The sequence below is a fragment of the Hydra viridissima genome, unplaced genomic scaffold, assembly GCF_058129835.1.
Source record: "Hydra viridissima isolate aposymbiotic clone 2 unplaced genomic scaffold, HvirCarnegie_v1 scaffold_12, whole genome shotgun sequence".
NCBI lineage: Eukaryota > Metazoa > Cnidaria > Hydrozoa > Anthoathecata > Hydridae > Hydra > Hydra viridissima.
The window spans coordinates 1,925,531-1,945,550 of record NW_028324311.1 but is presented as its reverse complement, the minus strand read 5'-3'; the positions used below and the strand labels follow the sequence as shown (position 1 = coordinate 1,945,550).

The window sequence follows — 20,020 nt, the reverse complement described above, 5'->3', positions numbered from 1 at the left end:
ATGGAAGCAAATCTTAACCCAATCAACCCAGTGCTTTGAACCATAATCATGGCAACATGTGAACAAAATCAGATACAAATTTCCCAAGAAACTTTGGAAACTTTGCTAAATGGATTATGCAAATATCTGGTTGATGATTTTGTTTAACAAAGTAGGAACTTCGTCGCTTTAATCGTTATTTTAATGATAACGATTATTTAACTTTGGAGCAATTCAGATTGCCAAGATTGAAACTTGTGTATTTTCATCAATGATTGTACCTGTGAACAATGCAGAATGTGAAAGGGGTTTTACAATTATGAATATCATCTGCACAGATGTACAAAGCATGTTATCAGTAAAACATCTATAATTAAAGTTTATCAGCATTGATGATGATAGTTGTTTTACTGATACTTGAGCAAAACAAGTATCAGTAAAACAGCTATGCAAAAAAGTATGCAAAAGGATGGTTGAATGTAGCTAGACGATCAGGAGATTACGAGGAAACACCATGTAGAAAGAAAAAAAAATCAACTGAAATAAAATCTTTTTGGAAATTCCTAAAATGTTTCAAAATGATCAGAATACTTTCATAATATATACTATTGTACTCAAGAAATATGTATTATTTCAAATAATTATTAAGTAATTATTTTGATACATTTCCTCTTGTAAACCAGAAAGTAACTCATCTTAAAATACCATTTCCTGATATAAGCATTTAACATAAGAGGCGTCCATAAAAATCTCTAATTTAGATCCCTCCTCCATTTTTTTTAGTACTTTATTTATAATAAATACAATATCTAGGCATTTATAGATGCAGTTCCGCAATGTTTTGAACCCACTCTTTAAACATTTTGTACAGTTCGAGCTTCTTTCCTTCTCTACTTTAATCCCTGTTTACGATACAATAATATTATAAGTTATTTTTTTCAAATGACTTTTTCAATATCCAATATCAATATCCTGATGGAAATCTTATGCCTTAGATATCTATAAAAATGTCTTCCAAACTGGAAAGCTGTTTCATCTGTTTAAACTGTTTTGGAACACCATGACTTATCGTGATCTTTTTCCATTAACCGCGCTCCTCTTTAGTTCCGAATATAAACAAACCCATTTCCTTTTTTTTTTTATTATTATATTTTTCAAACATTTTAATATGCTTTCGTTTTTTGTGAAGAGCAGTTTTTTCTCAGGAGTTTTGTGCTGTGTTTAGGTTGTTGGGTGTTTATGGTTGGATTTGTTATCATTAACCGTTAGTGTTTGTGTTTCGTCAACTGGTATTCCCGTATAGGGTGATTCGCTCTTGCTTTATATATGGTTATGTATTAACTGTAAAGTGTAAAATCCAAAACAATTCTTTGAAATGAATGATTAAAAATATTCTCTCAGACATGAAAAACAGAGATTGTCACGCTGCTGTTACAAAAGATCAAGAAATATTAAAAGATCCTTTTAGCTCTTTACAGCCACACCCCAAATATTTCTTCTGAAAAACCCAACATCGATTGACAATCTATTTAACAAAAGAATAACAAAATCTTGCTAAATATTCTTTTTGAAGTTTCTAAAAAATGAAGATTGAAAAGTTATATCTAAATTAAAATATAGATTAAAAAGTTATATCAATTATATATAATAATAGTTATGATAATAATAGTAATAATATTAATATTAATAATAATTGTAATAACAGTAATACAAAATGTTTTAAATCAAAATTTCATGAAAAAAAAAACCTTTATTTTTGGTAAAAAATTCTTCATTAGTCTGATAATCAGAGCTTGACGAAAATGCTGCATCAACAAGAGGCGGAACTTTGGTTTTCATGCCAATACCTTCAAGCTCTGCACTGACCTCAGTTTCCATGTTGGATGTGAATGTGGTTCCCTGGGAAGATTTCGCCCCAACTATTTTTGTAACCATTTTTTGTTAGTAACACAAATACTTATGACATTTTTGCTAATGTTTATATAAATAACTGTTGTAATACAAACCTGTTTTCAGCATCCTCTAAGGACATAGAATAGTTAACAATCTCTGATTTTACATCTGTTCGATAGTAAAATGACTGAGAATAACCAATATGTTTATCAACAGTAACCCAAAACTCAGGAGGAACAGTTGTGCGCTTAGCCTAAACGTTATTAAATTAAAAACTAAAATAATCTTAAAAAACTGAAATATTATTATATATATATATTGTATCTCATCCTCATCACCTGTTATTGCATATTTACAAGTTAAGTTAATAAAAGTTTCCAAAGTAAAGGAAATCATTTTTGATCTGTTTTAAAGGTTTAGTCATAATGTGTAAATGAACTGAATACGACTCCCATTGGAAAATATAGTTGTTGTTGTTGGTAACTGGTACTTACTGTGTACCACACAAATCCTAAAATTTAAAACTTTAATAAAATACTGAGTCATACTGAATGTTCTCAGTATGACTTAGTATTTCTTATATAGCTCTAACTTTTTTTTTCAGTTAGTTTACAAATTGAGTAACGTTTCTGTTAAACCATTAGTATGAAGTCTGTTACTTTGAACCATAATATTTAAATGATTTATATCCCAGAGGGCATGCATCGTGCGCACTTACGTCTTACGGACGTCTTACGGACGTCTTACGGACGTCTTACGGACGTCTTACGGACGTCTTACGGACGTCTTACGGACGTCTTACGGACGTCTTACGGACGTCTTACGGACGTCTTACGGATATCGTGTGGACGATAAATGCCCACTAGGATGATTTGTTAAACAGCTTAACTGTTTGTCGGTTTATAATTTTCTTAAAATTTAGGGTTTAGAGGTGTATGGGTAATGTATTATGTGTAAAAGGATTAAGATTGTGTTTGCCATCCTCAGTATATTCTATTATTCAATATACCCTAAAAAACGTTTTATTAGTGTGTTAAGGTTAGCTCCCTTTTATTCATTACTTTTATATAAATACAAATAATATTCTCTTACTCTGATTGTAGTGCTCGATACTATTTTTATCGATTGCTCCTCTATTTGTCTATTTGTATTTCTTTTTCTACACGAGGATCTCATCTATATTTGAGACATCTGGTTATTTTTCTTTAATTAATATTTCTTCTGATTTCTATTTAACTCTCTACTTCTTTTTCTCTTTTATTCACTCTCCAAACTTCTTGTTTATTCAAATATTTTTCATTTACAAAACTTCTCTCTCTCTAAAATTATGATGAAAAACTTTCTAAAACTTATTTTTTAGGTCTCTTTCAAACTGCGTCTTCTTCCTTCAATCCATCTCCCTTTTCTCCTCTCCGTAAAAAACTCTTTTTGAAACGCTATTAGTTTTTGGTTGTTTTCCGCTGCGATACCTTTTTATCAATTATTGATATGGCCGGTTGATGAGTCTTCGTGTTTATTTCTTTTCCGCAGTTGTTTTTTTTTTTACTTTTCTTTTTTCCGTTTTATCCTTTATGAGTCTTAATCTTTACGTCTTGTGTCAGTTGTTTTTTATTTAACATTTCTTGTTTCCATTTCATCGTTTACGTTACAGGTTGATGAATCATTGTGTTTACGTCTTTTCCGGTCGTTGTTTTTAACATTTCTTTTTTCACTAAATCATTTATTAACATGGCAGATTGAATAAGTCTCCGTGTGTAAGTCTGTTCGTAGTTGTTATTTTTACTTAATTCTTTTAACTTTATCATTTATTTATATGAAAGGTCGACGAGTAATCTTGTGTACCTATTTTCTGATGGTTGCTTTTAACTTAATTCTTTTCGCTTTATCGTTTATCTATAAGATGGGTTAACGAGTCATCTTTTCTACGTCTTTTCTGATCTTTATTGTTTTTTCATGGTTCTCTCATTTCAAAATGTTGAAAGTCAACTATTTCATCTTCAACAAACGGGATTTTTGTGGAAAGTAGTAAAGAACAATTAAGGGACCTCAGAATCTCTATTGTTGAAACTAGTTTAATTGAAATTCTTGTTTTTTTATTCATTTGATTGAGATATCAGGTGAGTTCATATACAATATTGTTTTAGATATTACGTTGATTCTGCTCTTGAGTAAGATACGTATATTAGACAACTTCTTATATTAGCTCGATTCATAATCAGGCATATATCTAGAAATTCTGAACCTACTTATATATATTCATATTTAGGTAGGTTCAGAATTTAGATTGTTTCAGATATTAGGTAGATTCTGGTCTTATAGATACATATTGTGTGGGCGGAATTTCCTTGCATTATTTGCATTATTGGGGGTTTAGTGTAGACGAGCGGAAGGAACATCAGACTTTTTAATAATAATTATTAACTCATATATGTTAGATAAATTCTGATAGTAGTTCGATTCATATACTAGGTAGGTTCAGAATTTAGACAAACCCAGCTGAAAACTAAAAATACTTACTTTTATCAAAAGGCAACCCTTTTAAATCATTTTTAGTTTAAGCTTCAATATCTTTGCTTTTTATACAAATAAATGGTTTTGCCAAAAGTTTAGGTATTTGGCCGATTTCCCCTTCACATATTTAAGTTTTTAGAAGTTTTTAAAATTTAAACATAAAGAAAACAACTGAATCAATGGAAACTATTTAAATTTTGGAAAAATTTTTGGCTTCTTCATCATAAAATTACAAAACTTTCTACTGATGCGCTAAAAGTTGAATGCACCGCAAAATTAAAAAAATATGGATTAAGAATAGCTGAAACTAACCTTTTTAGACTTAATGATATCTGAGGGAGATAATCTTGATTGAAGTGTAAATAAAATTTTAAATCATAAAAATGTGAGAAATGAAATTATTGTATTTGTTGCATGACGCCGCAATTAAAGCCGCTTTCGATAATAATGCCATCTTATCAGAAACCCCTGTAAGAAGCCAGGAATAACAGTGTTGTACAAAACTAGACCACACGCATTTTTAGCATTTCGTGAAAAACGCACTTGAAATTTGATATAGTTAATCTTGACAGTGTGAAACGTTTAAAAGAACATTTCAATTTTAACAAAAGAAAAACCCAACGGTATTTTGGTTTTATTTTGCAAATTAAATATTGTTTGCTCTGGTTTTGTGGTTATATGAACCTGTTGGGTTTTAATTTTTGCAACATGCTGTTTTGAACTTTAAAACTGTTCACTTATAACCGATCACCAATTCATTTATTATTTCACGATAATCTATTATTGCAAAATGTAGAACTTACGAAAAGCAATATAACGGCTTCAATAACTTAACAATCGAAAAAATGAAAGGTATGGTTTAGTTATGCATAACACCGTCCATTTGATCTTATCATAAACGTCTGTAAGAATCTAGACTTAGTCTAATTAAAGGTAGCATTATAGGCAGACATTCATGTCGTTGTGTTCTTTTATTTTTTTAAAATCATTGGGATGAAGAAGCCTAAAATATTTCAAATCCCAAAATCCCTTGTATGTTGCATGTCAGTTTTATAATACATAACACATAATAACTCAATAAGTTTGCGAGTCTTGAATGACTGAGAAGCTCTAGCTGTTTTTATAAACCGTAATTTTTATACTCGCAATTATCTGACCACGCTCTGCTGAATATCTTTCTATATTTTCCACTCTAATTGAGTGATTTAGAACCACTGGATTCTATCAAACCCTTATGATATAAGTGCAGGACAACAATTTTCAATTTACATAATTACTATCTACATTAGTCCTGGTTTGTTCAACTGGTTAAAAATGTCGTCCATTTGAGTCAATTGATTAAAAATGTAAAAAGTTACGAAGTGGGTTCAGTAGAAATGCTTGACTATAATAGGTGTTTGGGTTTTGCAAACAATTCCATATATATATATATATATATATATATATATATATATATATATATATATATATATATATATATATATATATATATATATATATATTTATTTTGCAATTTTCTCATCAAAGAATCTCCCTCAATGATTTCCCATGCTAATAAGAAATAATAATTAGTGAAACATAACTACGATTAACGTCACGATTACTTGTTTTCACAAATATTAAGGCAGCAAAAGACTTAGTGGTTATAAGATATATAGAAACACCTTGACCGGGGGTGGATCAATTTTTTTCTAACTCCCGTCGTAAAAAAGTTATTAACTTTATTTGGTGTTTTTAAAACCAAACAGTTTATCAGAAAAATCGCAAGAGGCATAAAATTAGTATAGTTCGAAAACAAAAACATAAAGACTTTACTGAAAACATTTTAAAAACATTTTTTCTAGTTTTTCTTTGTAATGGTACATTGGTGCCCCACAATAATTTATAATACCGTGTTTTTCTAAAGTCACTTCACTTCAAAACAGAGTAATACGAGTAATTCTTTCTTTAAACAGCCAAACAACTTTTAAAATGTATACAGTAGAATCCCGTTAACTCGGACTCTAAAGGGGTATATATTTTGATTAAATCTTATGCGGCTGAAAATTCAGCCACTTATAGACTAAAAACTGCTTCTGCGGCTGAAAATTAACGCATGAAGACTCAAGCATATATTTTTTGTCCAACTTAGCGAATGCTCGAATTAAGCAAAGCTCTCATTAAGTCGATAAGTCTCGAAATCTCAATAGATTCGATAAGTCTCGAAATCTCAATAAGTGAAAATGTCCGACTTATTGAGATTTCGAGATTTATCGAATGTTCCTCGATATATAAATATTATGTACATATATATTGAACAAATTAATCTTATGTGAAATATATACTTTTGTATACATAATTTATACAGCAAACGAAAAAAGTCTGAAATTGATGTTTGTTTCAGTGACTCGCACAATTCTTTTTCAAACAGCTTTGAAGCATTCAAAGCTATTTGAAATGACGCAAAAGAAATTAATTTTCGAAAGTTCGTAGTTTTGAATTTTAATTGATATTTTTAAATTTTTAATATAATAGTTATTAATAAATAGAATTTAATCGAAGCTTAAGTAAATCGAAAGCTCTCCGTAAAAATGTTTACCTATGTTTATATATATTTGACGCAAAAGTGTATTATTTTCGAGCGTTTAAAGTTTGGAATTTAGATTGAAGTATTGGAAGTTTTGTTATTACACGCACTTATTTGCATATTCAAAATAAAAGTCCTAGTTAAGCGAAGATTTTTGCCGAAGGGACCCCAAAAAACAGTACGAGTTTGCGAATGGTCCGACTTAACCAGGGTACGACTTAAGCGGATGATTTTACAGTAAGTTGATAGAGAATATTCAAGGGGAATTGAAATTCCGTCCGACTCAATAAAAGTCCGACTTATCCAGGGTTTGAGTTAACGGGATTCAACTGTATTTTCCTCACATCTAAGAGTTTTTTCCTAAAGTCACTACATATCTGCACAAATGAGTAAGCTTAACATTAATCTAAATCTTATACAGTGAATAAAAACAGAAACGATTGAGTGCCAAGAAGTACACAATTATTTGTTCTTTTATACGTTGGTTTAAGTGTTTTAAATTCTCATTAATGAGAAGTGTTTGGGAATTATGATATTGCTTTATCGACATGGTTTATTTCTTTATATTTTCAGACAGGCTTGATCAATTAGATAAACTGTTAAAGTTGAATAGAGTTCTGAGCAGTTACTAAGCTGTTTGATTATCAACTTTACCATCTAGCGCATTAGAAATGAAAAAAATTGTCTTAAAGCAGACTGCGTCATGTTGAGGTATAAGAAGATTATTGTGTTTCACAAGTTACAGATATTATTTTGAGTTTCCATTACTTCGGTATTTGAAAACATATTTTTTGAACAATAATCAAAATTTACTAGTAAGTAAAAGCTGTGTTTAAATGTTATTCATAACGTTACCAAGCAACCAAATAAGAGAAAAAGTTAATATGGCACAAATTTTCAATAAGAACGCTGATAGTTTCTTTTTCCTGTATTTGGATGGACTATGTAGGGAAATTCTTTTCGAAACACATCGTCATCTTTTCGAAACAGATCTTCATTCTCCTCCAAGAAGTTTTTCTTGTTAAAGCGTTGAAAATTTCTTTCTGATTGTAAATATGAATATGCTGTTCCTGGATACGTATACGTTTTGTAGGGTGATTCTTTTCAAAACTCATCATCGTTCTCTTCATTTTTCTCCAAGAAGTTTTTTTTGTTAAAGCGTTGAGAAGTTCATTTTGATTGTACTGAAACTGGTGTTCCTGGATTCGTGTAGCTTATGTAGGGCGATTCTTTCCGAGACACATCATTGTTCTCCTCATTTTCCTTCAAGAAGTCATTCTTGTTTAAGCGTTGAAAATTTCTTATTAATTGTACGTCTGACACTGGTGTTCCTGGATTCGTGTAGCTTATGTAGGGCGATTCTTTCTGAGACACATCATTGTTCTCCTCATTTTCCTTCAAGAAGTCATTCTTGTTTAAGCGTTGAAAATTTCTTATTAATTGTACGTCTGAAACTGGTGTTCCTGGATTCGTGTAGCTTATGTTGGGTGATTTTTTTCGGAGTAGATTTTCACTTCAAAAATTAAAACGCAGTTTACATTTTATAGTCGTTAGAGAAAAAAGGAAACAAGAAATCATATATAAATAATTTAAAAACCACTTTATCAAATAAGATACTGAAGCAATTTATTTTTAGGTTGAAACGTTCCCACTTTAAAAATGTATCTGTAATGAGTTTTAATTAAAAAATATGGTTACAAAAAATATGGTGTGTTAAGTTAAATAAAATCTAGAATCATTTACCTTTCGAAATCATCGAAAAAGTCATCGTAATCTTCTTCATAAAGAGGTTTGGCAATAACCTAGTGTTAAACGAAATCCTGCTATAAAATCGATAAAACTTCGATAATGATTAAATGAGTTTTTCTCACATAGCACACACAAAATAACAGTAAAGTTTACTCAATACTCACCAACGAAAAGCAAATTGTAAAAAAAAGCAACTTCCAAGACATTTTAATCGTAAACCAGTTGCCTTAATATACAAACTGTTTTTATTGGCACATGGAAACAATCAGTTGTGTCCTTTTATCATATTGGTTAGTACACGTTCATCAGGTTGAGAACCGGTATATTTCAAGCCATTTAAATTCAACACAACAAAAGCTTTAAAAGACTCGTTTTTTATAAAGATCATATGGACCATTTGATTTAATTGAGACATTGTGTACAAGTCGAAGGAGTGCTCTCAAAAGAATGTTTTTATACTTTCGCTAAACTAGACAGAAGAATAATTACACAAAGCTTGCTATAAACTTTTGTTTTTTAATTTGCTATTTAAATCACTACTTAATAAGAACAAAAAGGCATTGGTGAGGTTGTTACTAGAGTGGGAGACGTAAAGTTCGTTTATAGTTCGTGTAAATTGTAGACTCGCTGACCTCTAACACTTTAGATTAGCGTAAGGCTTTCACAAAAATATCATAATGCAAATACTAACGATATGCTTTCTCCTAATTCGAAGCATATGTTATATATATATATATATATGTATATATATATGTATATATGTATATATATATATATATATATGTTATTACATATATAACTGCTTGTTCTTCTTTGTTTTTTTAAAGTAACTAACTAGTTTTCCGAAGCGTTTTTTAGTGAAATAAAATCTTACTATGAAAGTATTCTCTTTTAACACCATAACCCTAAAATGTCAAGTTAAGAAAGATTCTTAATCTCTAAAAACTCTCTTCATGGTTTCCTAAAGATTGTTTTCAAAAAATTCTTTTCTCTTCTTTTAATAAGGGCGTTTTCAAAAAATACGAAGAGTATGTATGTTTGTATGTATGTATGTATGTATGTATGTATGTATGTATGTATGTATGTATGTATGTATGTATGTATGTATGTATGTATGTATGTATGTATGTATGTATGTATGTATGTATGTATGTATGTATGTATGTATGTATGTATGTATGTATGTATGTATGTATGTATGTATGTATGTATGTATGTATGTATGTATGTATGTATGTATGTATGTATGTATGTATGTATGTATGTATGTATGTATGTATGTATGTATGTATGTATGTATGTATGTATGTATGTATGTATGTATGTATGTATGTATGTATGTATGTATGTATGTATGTATGTATGTATGTATGTATGTATGTATGTATGTATGTATGTATGTATGTATGTATGTATGTATGTATGTATGTATGTATGTATGTATGTATGTATGTATGTATGTATGTATGTATGTATGTGTGTATGTATGTATGTATGTTTGTATCTATGTATGTATGTATGCACTACTGCACTTTCTTATCAAGCTGCTGACGTCTCCTAATGTCATTCCAGTCGTTTTTTGTATTAATCTGAATGTTTTAAATTGCTTGAACAAGTCAATAGCTGAATAGTGCTGAGAATGCTACCATACTTTAGTTTTAACTAATCAACAGAGTTTTAGTGCGGAAAGTATCGTGTACTCACTGGATTGGTTCCTATTTTAAAATAGTTTGGGCAAATAAAGTTTAATGACATGATTTTGTTTTTGTCATCTTTACAAAATTTGCTTCCAGTAAAAATAATAAAACAAAGTTTTTATTATTTTTTTTTTGTAATTAAATAATTTATTCGAATGTAAATCTTCTTAATTGTAATTCCAATGGATATAAGGTGTTTTTAAAAAAAGCTGCAATTACTTTTTTTATAATTAAGTATATCGGTATAAAATCCTTTAACGTGACATCACCTTTGTGTTTTGCTTATGTGCACCGTGCGATTTATGAAATTTTTCATCGGATGATATACAAAATCATAGCAGCTCGACACCCCCATCACCATGGACGAATATCAGTTTAGCGGCATATCGTCTCGATGAGAGGTGCGATTGGATCTCATCAACTTTAGACAAGTACATGCCATCCCTATTCTCATCGATTATCTGAATGAATGAGCTCCTGTCTTTCAAGGGGAGGATCGCCACGGGATGCATTTGGTCCCTCATAAGCTTTGTGTCTGCTGTGTATCTCTGTCCGATAATCCACAGGCTAAACATGATTAGGCGTCTCTCATCGCAACCTTGCAGAGTGCTAGCATTTGGGAATCTGTTTCCTTTTCGGTGATGCAATCGTTGCTGACGAAGAAGCACTCTTCTTCGGCCATCGTATCAAAAAGAACCTTAGCGGTTTTCCGAATGCCGAGTTGCTATATGACTTTTGACTTTACTACAAGAAACTATTTTTCGAACATCTGCCTACAGTTGAGGTCAAACTAGTTCCATTCTAGTGTCTGGCATATCAGACTTTTGATGGCGACCGGCCGTAGATCAAGCAGGCGGAGGTAGAGCTCTGTCTTACCTGTGTTCCTCGTGCCTACGTGAAGAAGATGACCTTCTATCGTTTTTAGCATTCAAATTAGTGGTGACCAACATTTCTAAAATGATGACCACCAATCAGACAATTTTTTCTAGAGTTTTTATAAAAATCATGGTTGCAGTTAACGCGTGCAAACCACTGTCCCCACCATGACTGATCTGTATCGCTTCGCTGAAATTTTGAGAAACAATGACAGCAGTGGTGTGTATAAGTTTATAGAGGACTTCACCCTTACGATAAATTGCTTGATTGAACTCGGGTTCTGTATAGAACAGACAGACAACTCGATCAGACAATGCCTCGAGTTTGGGGCAATATTTGGTAAGAAAGATGAGGTGCGCGCTAATATGGGTCTAGACTGGTCTTTATAAGTCACCAGCTTCCAATTAAAGTCGCGGTCATATTGGTAATGGTAGCTGTATCTTTGCTTGCAAAATGTCTACCCTCGCAACTGACTTTAAGAAACAGTAGCTGAAGTTGTTTATCACAGCGCTGTGGTTGGCATTGGAGCCCTGGCCACGACTTGATGACAACCAAGTTAGTCTCGAGGACTGAGCTGCAGTTTGATATGCGAGACGCCGGGAAGCTGATCGGCTACTAGATGTTCGATGAGTTGGCTCGGCAGATGTTTATCAATAAGAAATGAATTCCTGCCAGCCACTCTCCCTTCAATTGAAATATCGATGTTAAAACTCATAGCGCTTGTGAGCTTGGCGGCAGCTATTGGGATGGTTACATTCAGCGTCATCGCGGAGTTCGACGAAGAGGAGTTCGACGAAGAATTTATCAATCTTCTTAAACAAAATAGAATTAACAGATTAGTTTACGCTAAACGATTTTGAGAGGACGAGAGACTACGGATTCGTCGCCGCAGTCGCCTGAGGACTCGCTGGATGGTATCTCACGTTAGAAGCGAAATATAAAAAAAATGAAGATTTTGAATAAACACGGGACATTCAGAGATCTCTTTAAAAAATAAAACAGCGACCGTAATTTAAAAAAATACAGAACTGTTAATGGGTTAATTTAAATTTGATATATAGTTAATTTTTGATATCTAACTGTTTGAAATGCAGAATAGAGATTTTTTTATTTGGATCCAAGTTTAAGAGACAAAGTTTTGCCAATATGTGCAGAGTTTTTTTGACAACAATTTTTTAAGAGTTTTCAAATTACGAGATGTGACCTTACTTTGTTTTCGAAAATAAAACGTGGTTCAAAAAGTTAGGTTGCCAACTACGAAAAGGAAAAAGAAATTTTGCTTTATAGTTTTATATCATCATTATCTGAAAAAAATGTTCAACCTCTTTACAATCAACATCATCTGAAGAAGAAAAAAATCTTTTAAAAGACCTACATCTCAAAACTTGTAAGCTGTAAAAATCAGCAATCAAGAGAAATTAGAATTTATAAGACAAGCCACGAAGTGTTAATCACTATATACAAAAACAAACAAAAACCTGCTGACTCCTTGAAAATAGTTTACTGCATTGGAACTAAAGAATAAATCAAACAAAATTCGAAAATTAAAAACAAGAAGATTGTTTATCTAGATATAAAGCTGAAAAAAACAAGAAAAACAAACTGATACATTAAAAGCGCGATTTGAAAAACAATCTCAAACTTTAAATATGGAATTCATTAAACTAAATCAAACGCTATAAAATAGTAATACAAAAGTTGAAATCTTATGCCGAGAAAAAAGAGACTAAGCCGTGTGAAGAACAACTTAAATAAAACGAAGGACAAAATTTCATCTACTTCAATTGAAAATCTCTCTTTTATAAAGTCAGAAGTCAAAGAGCTGAAAGAACAAAAGTTGAAGCGCTAAACAAAGAAAACATTCATTTAAATGGGTTTTTTTGGAATTGTTGTAAGATGATGAAATTATAAAATTTGAAAGAGAAAAATATTAAAATAGTATTCGAGAAGTTATGATGGAGCTGTTATCATTTAATGTTAGTATGAACAAGGTAAATGATGTTATTAAAAATGTTTAATAAAAACTTGCAAAAAAAGGAATTTCAAAACTTGCCTCAGTAGGTGCCAGATCTAGATATATTTCAGAGGCTTTAATTCTTGCATAGCTTTAGGAAGCAGAGGAAATGTGAGATTTGAGAAAGACACAGGAAGCAGAGGAAATGTGAGTATTGAGAAAGACACAGGAAACTGTTTATGGAGATAAAACAATCGAATATTACAGGCATTATCAAAACTTTTAGTTCACTACCAAAAGCGGTAGAATGCTATCATTAGGATTATCAGAAGTGGCCTCCAGGTATGTTGCATCAACTTCAAGTTCTTAAACAAAAATACTGGATGAAGTTTGTGATATTCTAGACACAAAGAAAGGGGAAAAAAAACTTTACATTGTTGTACAATTTTGGTTCTGTCAACCCACTGTTTAACGGTAAGCTCAAAAATTGCTTTAAAGATTGAAAAAGCTCTTATTTTTCAACTAAAGTATTTCTTTATGGATTCCGCAGAAATTTTAATGCTTTTGACCCAATAGCCTTAAATGGGAAAGTCGAAATTAGGATTTTTTATATATTTTCTTGTAATTCTTTTTGTTTTTTAACTAATTGCTTTTATAGCTTTTGCGCAAACTGTATTTTATTTGAACCAATCGCCCAAAAAGTGAAAACGAGCCCTAGGATTCTTTCATATTTTTAGAGTTTTTGTATAGTTATATGAATTTGTTTACTCTTGTAGTATGAAAAAAGTAATATTTTTTAATAAAAGTTTCTCGATGCTTTTTACAGAGATTTTGTTGCTCTTAGCCCAATTACCCCAAGTAGAGGTAACCATATAGTTTCTAGATTTTTATAAACTTATATGAATTAGTTCACTCTTACAACTTAAAAACTCTTTTTCCGTAACTAAAGTCAATTTTTATTACTTTTACCGTGATTTTGTAGGTATTGACCAATACACTCCCAAAAGGGAAAAACAACCTCTGAGTTAACTTCATCATAAAGCAGTTTGGTTAATTGAATGCATTGATTCCTTTGTTTAAAAAAAAAAAGAAATGAGAATACTCTATTATTTTTCCTCAACTGTATCTCTTCTCGTCAATGTCATTTGAAAAGTTGGTATTACTTTTAAGTTCGGAGCCATAAATCCTTTTAAAAAACTCCACAAATTTCGACCTAAATCAAGCATTATTTATGGGCAGCACATTAATCATCATAGCTCGGGAACCAATTATCCAAATTTAAAAAATAATCTTACTTTAAAAACGTTCTTCATTTTTTCTGGTATTAGTTATAGCCAAAGATAATAAAGGAAGTAAAATCAGGTTAAGTGCCTACTAACCCACATACTCCTAGAGATAATGATATTCGCATAGCTGCGAATCAGGATTACAATGTGTGGTACGACATAGGATCAGAGTGTGGTGTTATCAAGTTTGCATTATTTGTGTAAGACAATCTTCCTAGAATACTAAGCATCGCGCTGACCTCGAGATTAAATTTTACTAATTGTATATAGTGAGGTAGCTTGCAGTGTACATGGCAAAATCTTTCGGAGAAAAGCTGAAAAACACCTCACCAGGTGAACTGTTAGACTTGGTCCTTATAAGTAGAGAGATCTTTGACCAATATGTTGCTGGATTACGAGGGTCGGAGCGCAGCCTATAGAAAAATCATTTTAGTAGCATCGTACCAGCTGTAGCATCGAAACATATGTGAGTACGTGCCTTTTCTTTACAAAGATAAAGCCGTGAGGCCCGTAAATCACAATTTCTCATCGATTCCGTTAAGAACAACCTCTCACATAAAGGACAAGACAGTCATAGATCTTAATGTTGAAGCAGAATGGGATATTGACAAAGTCAGAGCTGTTCGTGGGGCGATCGTCTCTCGCAATGATATCGTGCACACCAGTACTAATGCGCTTAATCAGTTTCAAAGAAACTTAGCTTAGTTTGGTGCTCGCTAGGATTTTCTTGATTCTAGCAAGAGTTGTGATCTGGTTCGCAAATATATTGTGGAGCAGAAGATCAAAGCAAAGAAGAAGAAATTGACAAAAGTCGCTTCTCCATCCTGTGGTCGTAGTGATAGTGATAGCTACTCTAACTGCGCTAACTTTGAGTTTTATACAAGCGTAGATGGTATTGGCTGCTATAGCTTTGATTAAAGTGATTGTCGCGGTGAAGAGAATGAGACGGGTATCTGCAAGGCAGACCGAGTCAGCTCGATCAATATTTGAGAGTGCACCACTAACAGTCTCTTGGGGAATCGCCAGAGCGAGTGGTTAGTCTAGCCTGACCATGCGAGCTCTGTGCATCTCACTTTTCCGGAGCCACCCATCACCGACTTTTCGTTGGAGTCTTATCTGGCAAATCATGTTCTCTCAATAGATAAGAGACTATGTTTAGTGTATTATAGCTCAAAAGGGTACTGGCGCGGTATGCCTATCATTAAGAAACTCGCAGCAGCTGCGAAGGTTTTTGAGAAGGTTACAGGGCAATTGTTAAGTAAGTAGGTCAATTAGAAAATGTACTTGCCAGCGCCTCATAACATATCTAGACCTATGGTTGGAGAGAGCAAACTTAATGCGGTCCACCGAGAGGACTTGCTATATCTGCCACATGACAAAGTTGGCAGGTGCACGTACAAATATACTCTGGTGGTTGTCAATGTGGCGAGCCAGTAAAAAGAAGCGGAGCCACTCACTAGAAAGACCGCAGTAGAAGTTGCAGATGCTATCACTCACATATACAAGCGCGGTCCGCTTACATGGCCACACCGGCTTCAGATATATTCCAGTCGCGAGTTTTTGGGGGTTACAACCCATATCCCCAAGAAGCACGGTGTACAAGTTCGGGTAGCAGCCACCGAAAACCATCGCGAACAAGGGATGGTCTAGCGTTTCAATTGCACTCTTGCTGAGAGAGTATTTGGCGCGCAGTACGCTAAAGAGATGTTGTTGGCGGAGCATCGCTCTTCGGAAAAATCGACTGAGTTGTTAAGTTCACATCTATCAGTGTTAGTCTCTCTCAATAATGAACCAACCAGATTGTTAGTTTTGAAACCCAAAGACGCCATTAAGACTGTGAAGATCTCTCAGACACCCTCACAACCAGCTAATAAGGTTGTTGTTCTTGAGGAACTAATATTATCTTCTTGTTCACTCGTGCGTTATCTGCACATCGCCGTGCTACAACCCTGTATGGTCTATGAATCACCCCAGAGACAGGAAGGGCAACCCGCTCATTTTAGTCTTACTGATGGAACAACTAGACGCTTCGCTGTGAAGAGTTATACGGGTGGGCGTTGGAATGGGTCTTGACATCGCCTGGTTTTATCCATTTTTGATGTTGTTTGGGTTGAGTGAGATCTTCTCATGCTCATAGGCGCCTATTTGATGCTCTTCACTCCGGATTGTGACCTGCGCGAGTCTCGTCACACTTTGGTCTTTTAGGGACTCTAGAAAGGATCCCAACCGTATTTTCTTGATGATCACAGTCTTGCTGATCCCCTTAAGTTCTCGTTTATTATCTTGTTTCCTGTCTCTACCCACGTAGAAGTTTGAGTACATCTTAGGTCTTAGCTCAACGAATTGACGGATGGGACAACCGTAACAATCGCCTTTAAACTTGCCTACAACATTGTTTTTTTAGTCGAAACATGGGTGATCCTCTGAATAGTCGCTGAAGCCATAGAGATTGGATTTCTCCCACATATTTTATAGATATCATCAGTCTCAACCTCGAATATCAGACTATCAGTATTTGTGTACAGGAGCTGCACCAACTTGGCTTTGATCTTTCCGTATCTGAAATAATACATTATGTGCTTCGACAAGTTGAGTACAGCTTTTCCAATTTACAATGGCCTGTTTAGCTTCAGCTTAGTTTATGTGCTCGGGATGGCCATCAGATCACCATCGAATATGTTGTTCAATATGCAAGTGGTTCGTCTCGCTCGTTCGAACGTATCCTCTTTTTGTCACCACCATCCCAAGCGATTGGCAGCGCTTGAGGTTACGATAGTGCACAACATGGCGTTCCTTATGCCAAAGGCAAGGGACAAGCTTGCGACACCCTTTGTATCCACACTTAAACCTCTTTAGCAAATTTTTCTGGTAATTGCTGAGCTTGCCAACTACTGCTGGGTCCACTCGAACCCGCCTACTTGCAGCAGCTGCATCATGGTTTAGCTATATTGGTTGTTGGCGTCCAGATAAGATATGTAGCTGTTGGGCTTAGAGGCATCATAGTCTGGACACTCTGGGATGTTCGCTTTGGCAAACAATTTCGAGACGATGGAAGTACCTTAACAGAAGCCCTTTTTAAAGAACAGATGCATATTGATGTTGGTGAGTAGCTCGATCACGACCCTACTCTTTTTCAGCATGACAACACACGCCATCCCTGCAGAAGTAAAGTAGTAGGTTGGGTCAACACCATTGTGCTTCTCCGAAAAATTCCTGTATTTATGGCGTCTGCCAACAGTGTTACATCATTACTCAGGTTGACATTGTTATAGTCACCTAAGTTTTTACATCTTAGCTTGTTTCAGACATGCGCTTGGATTTATTCATCATCCTTTATCTCGCTCTTGCTCAGCTTAGAGTAGAATGCCTCTTTGAGTGGCAGACAGGTCGCATAGAACCGGTCAAAGCTGTCAACGTACTCATAGAGTTAGACTCCCTTGCACCTGAACAAATTTTGTTTAGCTCCCGTAAGACCTTCACTCGTGATCCTAAGATCCACGGGCACCAGACCATTCGATAACTATTCGAGTAAGAAAATGAGAAACTGCATAGAGTCTATGAAGGATGGTATGTACTTTCCCATGTTGTTAGAGAATGCAGACATTTCTTCGTTTTCCATTTTTGCATTTTTTCCTAGAGCTTGCATGATGATATACCCGTCGTATTCCTTCAGGTTATTGAACAACCGGGAGCTTTGCTTTCTTGGGCTCGGTCTCATAGTTTTTAGTCCCACATCGGTCATAGGCTGCTCCGTAGTGTTTACCACTCGTATCGCGGTAGTTAGGAACCTTTTCACCATCCAGGGGTTTCTTGCAGATGAAGCAGTTAACCTCTTCTCCCATAGAATTAACGATCTTTCCATCTCATCGTTCTGCCCCGGCTTTCGAATATCCTAATCATTTCGGCCAGTTCCACTCGTAGGCTATCCAGCAAATGCTCCACTGTTATCTCAACACGGTACAAAAAGGGTCCCTTAGTTTGCCTAGTGCTGTCAACCCTTTATAGCAGTAGCTACATGGAACAAGCTTCTATAAGAGACGAGTTGAGCTTTTTTCAGGATGTCGATTGTATTAAGTCGTGCGTTAAGCGTTGGACCCCGCTGGATATTTTGCGGATAGGATGGCCTACCAGAAGCACCTACTATCTCTATTCCTCACGTTGATGACAGAGCGCTTTGAAATGTGAGATGGTGTCTTGATGTAGCTAGAACTGCGGAGTGGGTGATACTCGACAGTGCCAATGTCCAGTAATTCATAGCTAGCGAGTCTCCAGCCAGATCCTTCGATCTCGTACGTTTCCAGCCGCTCCATGATCTTTTCCCTCAATCTCACGAGCATATCCTCGATATCGTTTTTATTTAGTATTGGTGTCGTGTCACTCCTCGGGTAAACGTTTTTCCTAACAGTCTCTACGCCTTCATTACCACAGAGACTACCGACAGTAAAGCTGTCTTTTTCCAGTTTAACTGCAAGGTTGACCGAGATTCCCTCCTCTAGCTCCTTTTGAAACACTTCACGAATGGCTCTATAGTACTAGAAGAACTTCTTATCCTTGTAGATGCTAAAGACTTGTGGATTTTCAGGTGCCTCTCCCATAGACCCATCCTAGTCCCATCCAGACTCTCTGAACCACTTGATCAAATCTTTTCTGCTATTCGTCTGAGCCAGAGTCTTAAGTATCTGATTAGGTATTATCTCAGCATGAGCCTGTAAGACTGGACTGGCCTTGTTATTAGAGCTGGTTTTATTTTCTCTCTGAGCAAACTCTTGAGTTCTTGCGTTACGGTGTGGTCCATGTTTTAAGGCCTGTATCCTAATATAAATATAATCTCTAAATAGAAAAAACATACAGCGCGCTTTTAGTCTTGACCGCCAACCCACCGTCAATCCTGTCGCAAGCCTGGCCGAGTGCATCAGGTTCAAGAGCGCTGACCTATGGATAGAGTAGAAGGTTGCCGAGCTATAGGTCTCAGCCCCTAACAGCTGGACCTAAATCTGAAGGCTACTTCAGCTACATCAGGTCTCCACAGCCCATCTCAGAGTAGTTTCTCAGAGGAACTAAGAATAGAGCGGAATGTATGACAATCTGCAGGCTCTAAGGTGAGCTGGGGCAAGCTCAGAGATTTTAATGGTGAGTTCAAACTGTCATTTTACATCTACTCCTACAGGAAAAACGAATAGTATTTTGGAAAATTATGTTGACTCAACGAATCGTTTAACAGATATTTATGCCTTGACTGATGGAAGTTGTATGTAGAAAACTATTGATATTGAAAAATTAAACAGGAAGCCAAAAGGATCTGGAATAAAGTTATTATGAAGCACTCTGTAAGTGACTCGGAGCAAAGTGCTGAAAATATTTTTTTGTAAAAAAATTTTGAAAAAGTGTAAATTTATTGCAAAGCCAGTTGTGGAAAAAATTATCATTTTGGAAAACTTGAAAACTGCTTGTTAGATAAGTAAATTATAATGAGATCTACGGATGTGATTCATAGTCATAAACATGAAGT

General features: G+C 34.3%; 1 protein-coding gene across 1 annotated transcript; it reads right to left on the bottom strand.

Moving 5' to 3' along the window:
* Positions 1-7,371: 7,371 nt before the first annotated feature.
* On the bottom strand, positions 7,372-9,058 carry LOC149880702 (uncharacterized). The gene is made up of 3 exons (XM_090069263.1): positions 8,863-9,058; positions 8,693-8,751; positions 7,372-8,462 (listed from the first exon to the last, which is right to left on the bottom strand). Exons 1-3 carry the CDS (start codon positions 8,902-8,904, stop codon positions 8,120-8,122), a joined length of 444 nt encoding a protein of 147 aa, XP_089925389.1. The 5' UTR covers positions 8,905-9,058; the 3' UTR covers positions 7,372-8,119.
* Between the last annotated feature and the right edge of the window lie 10,962 nt (positions 9,059-20,020).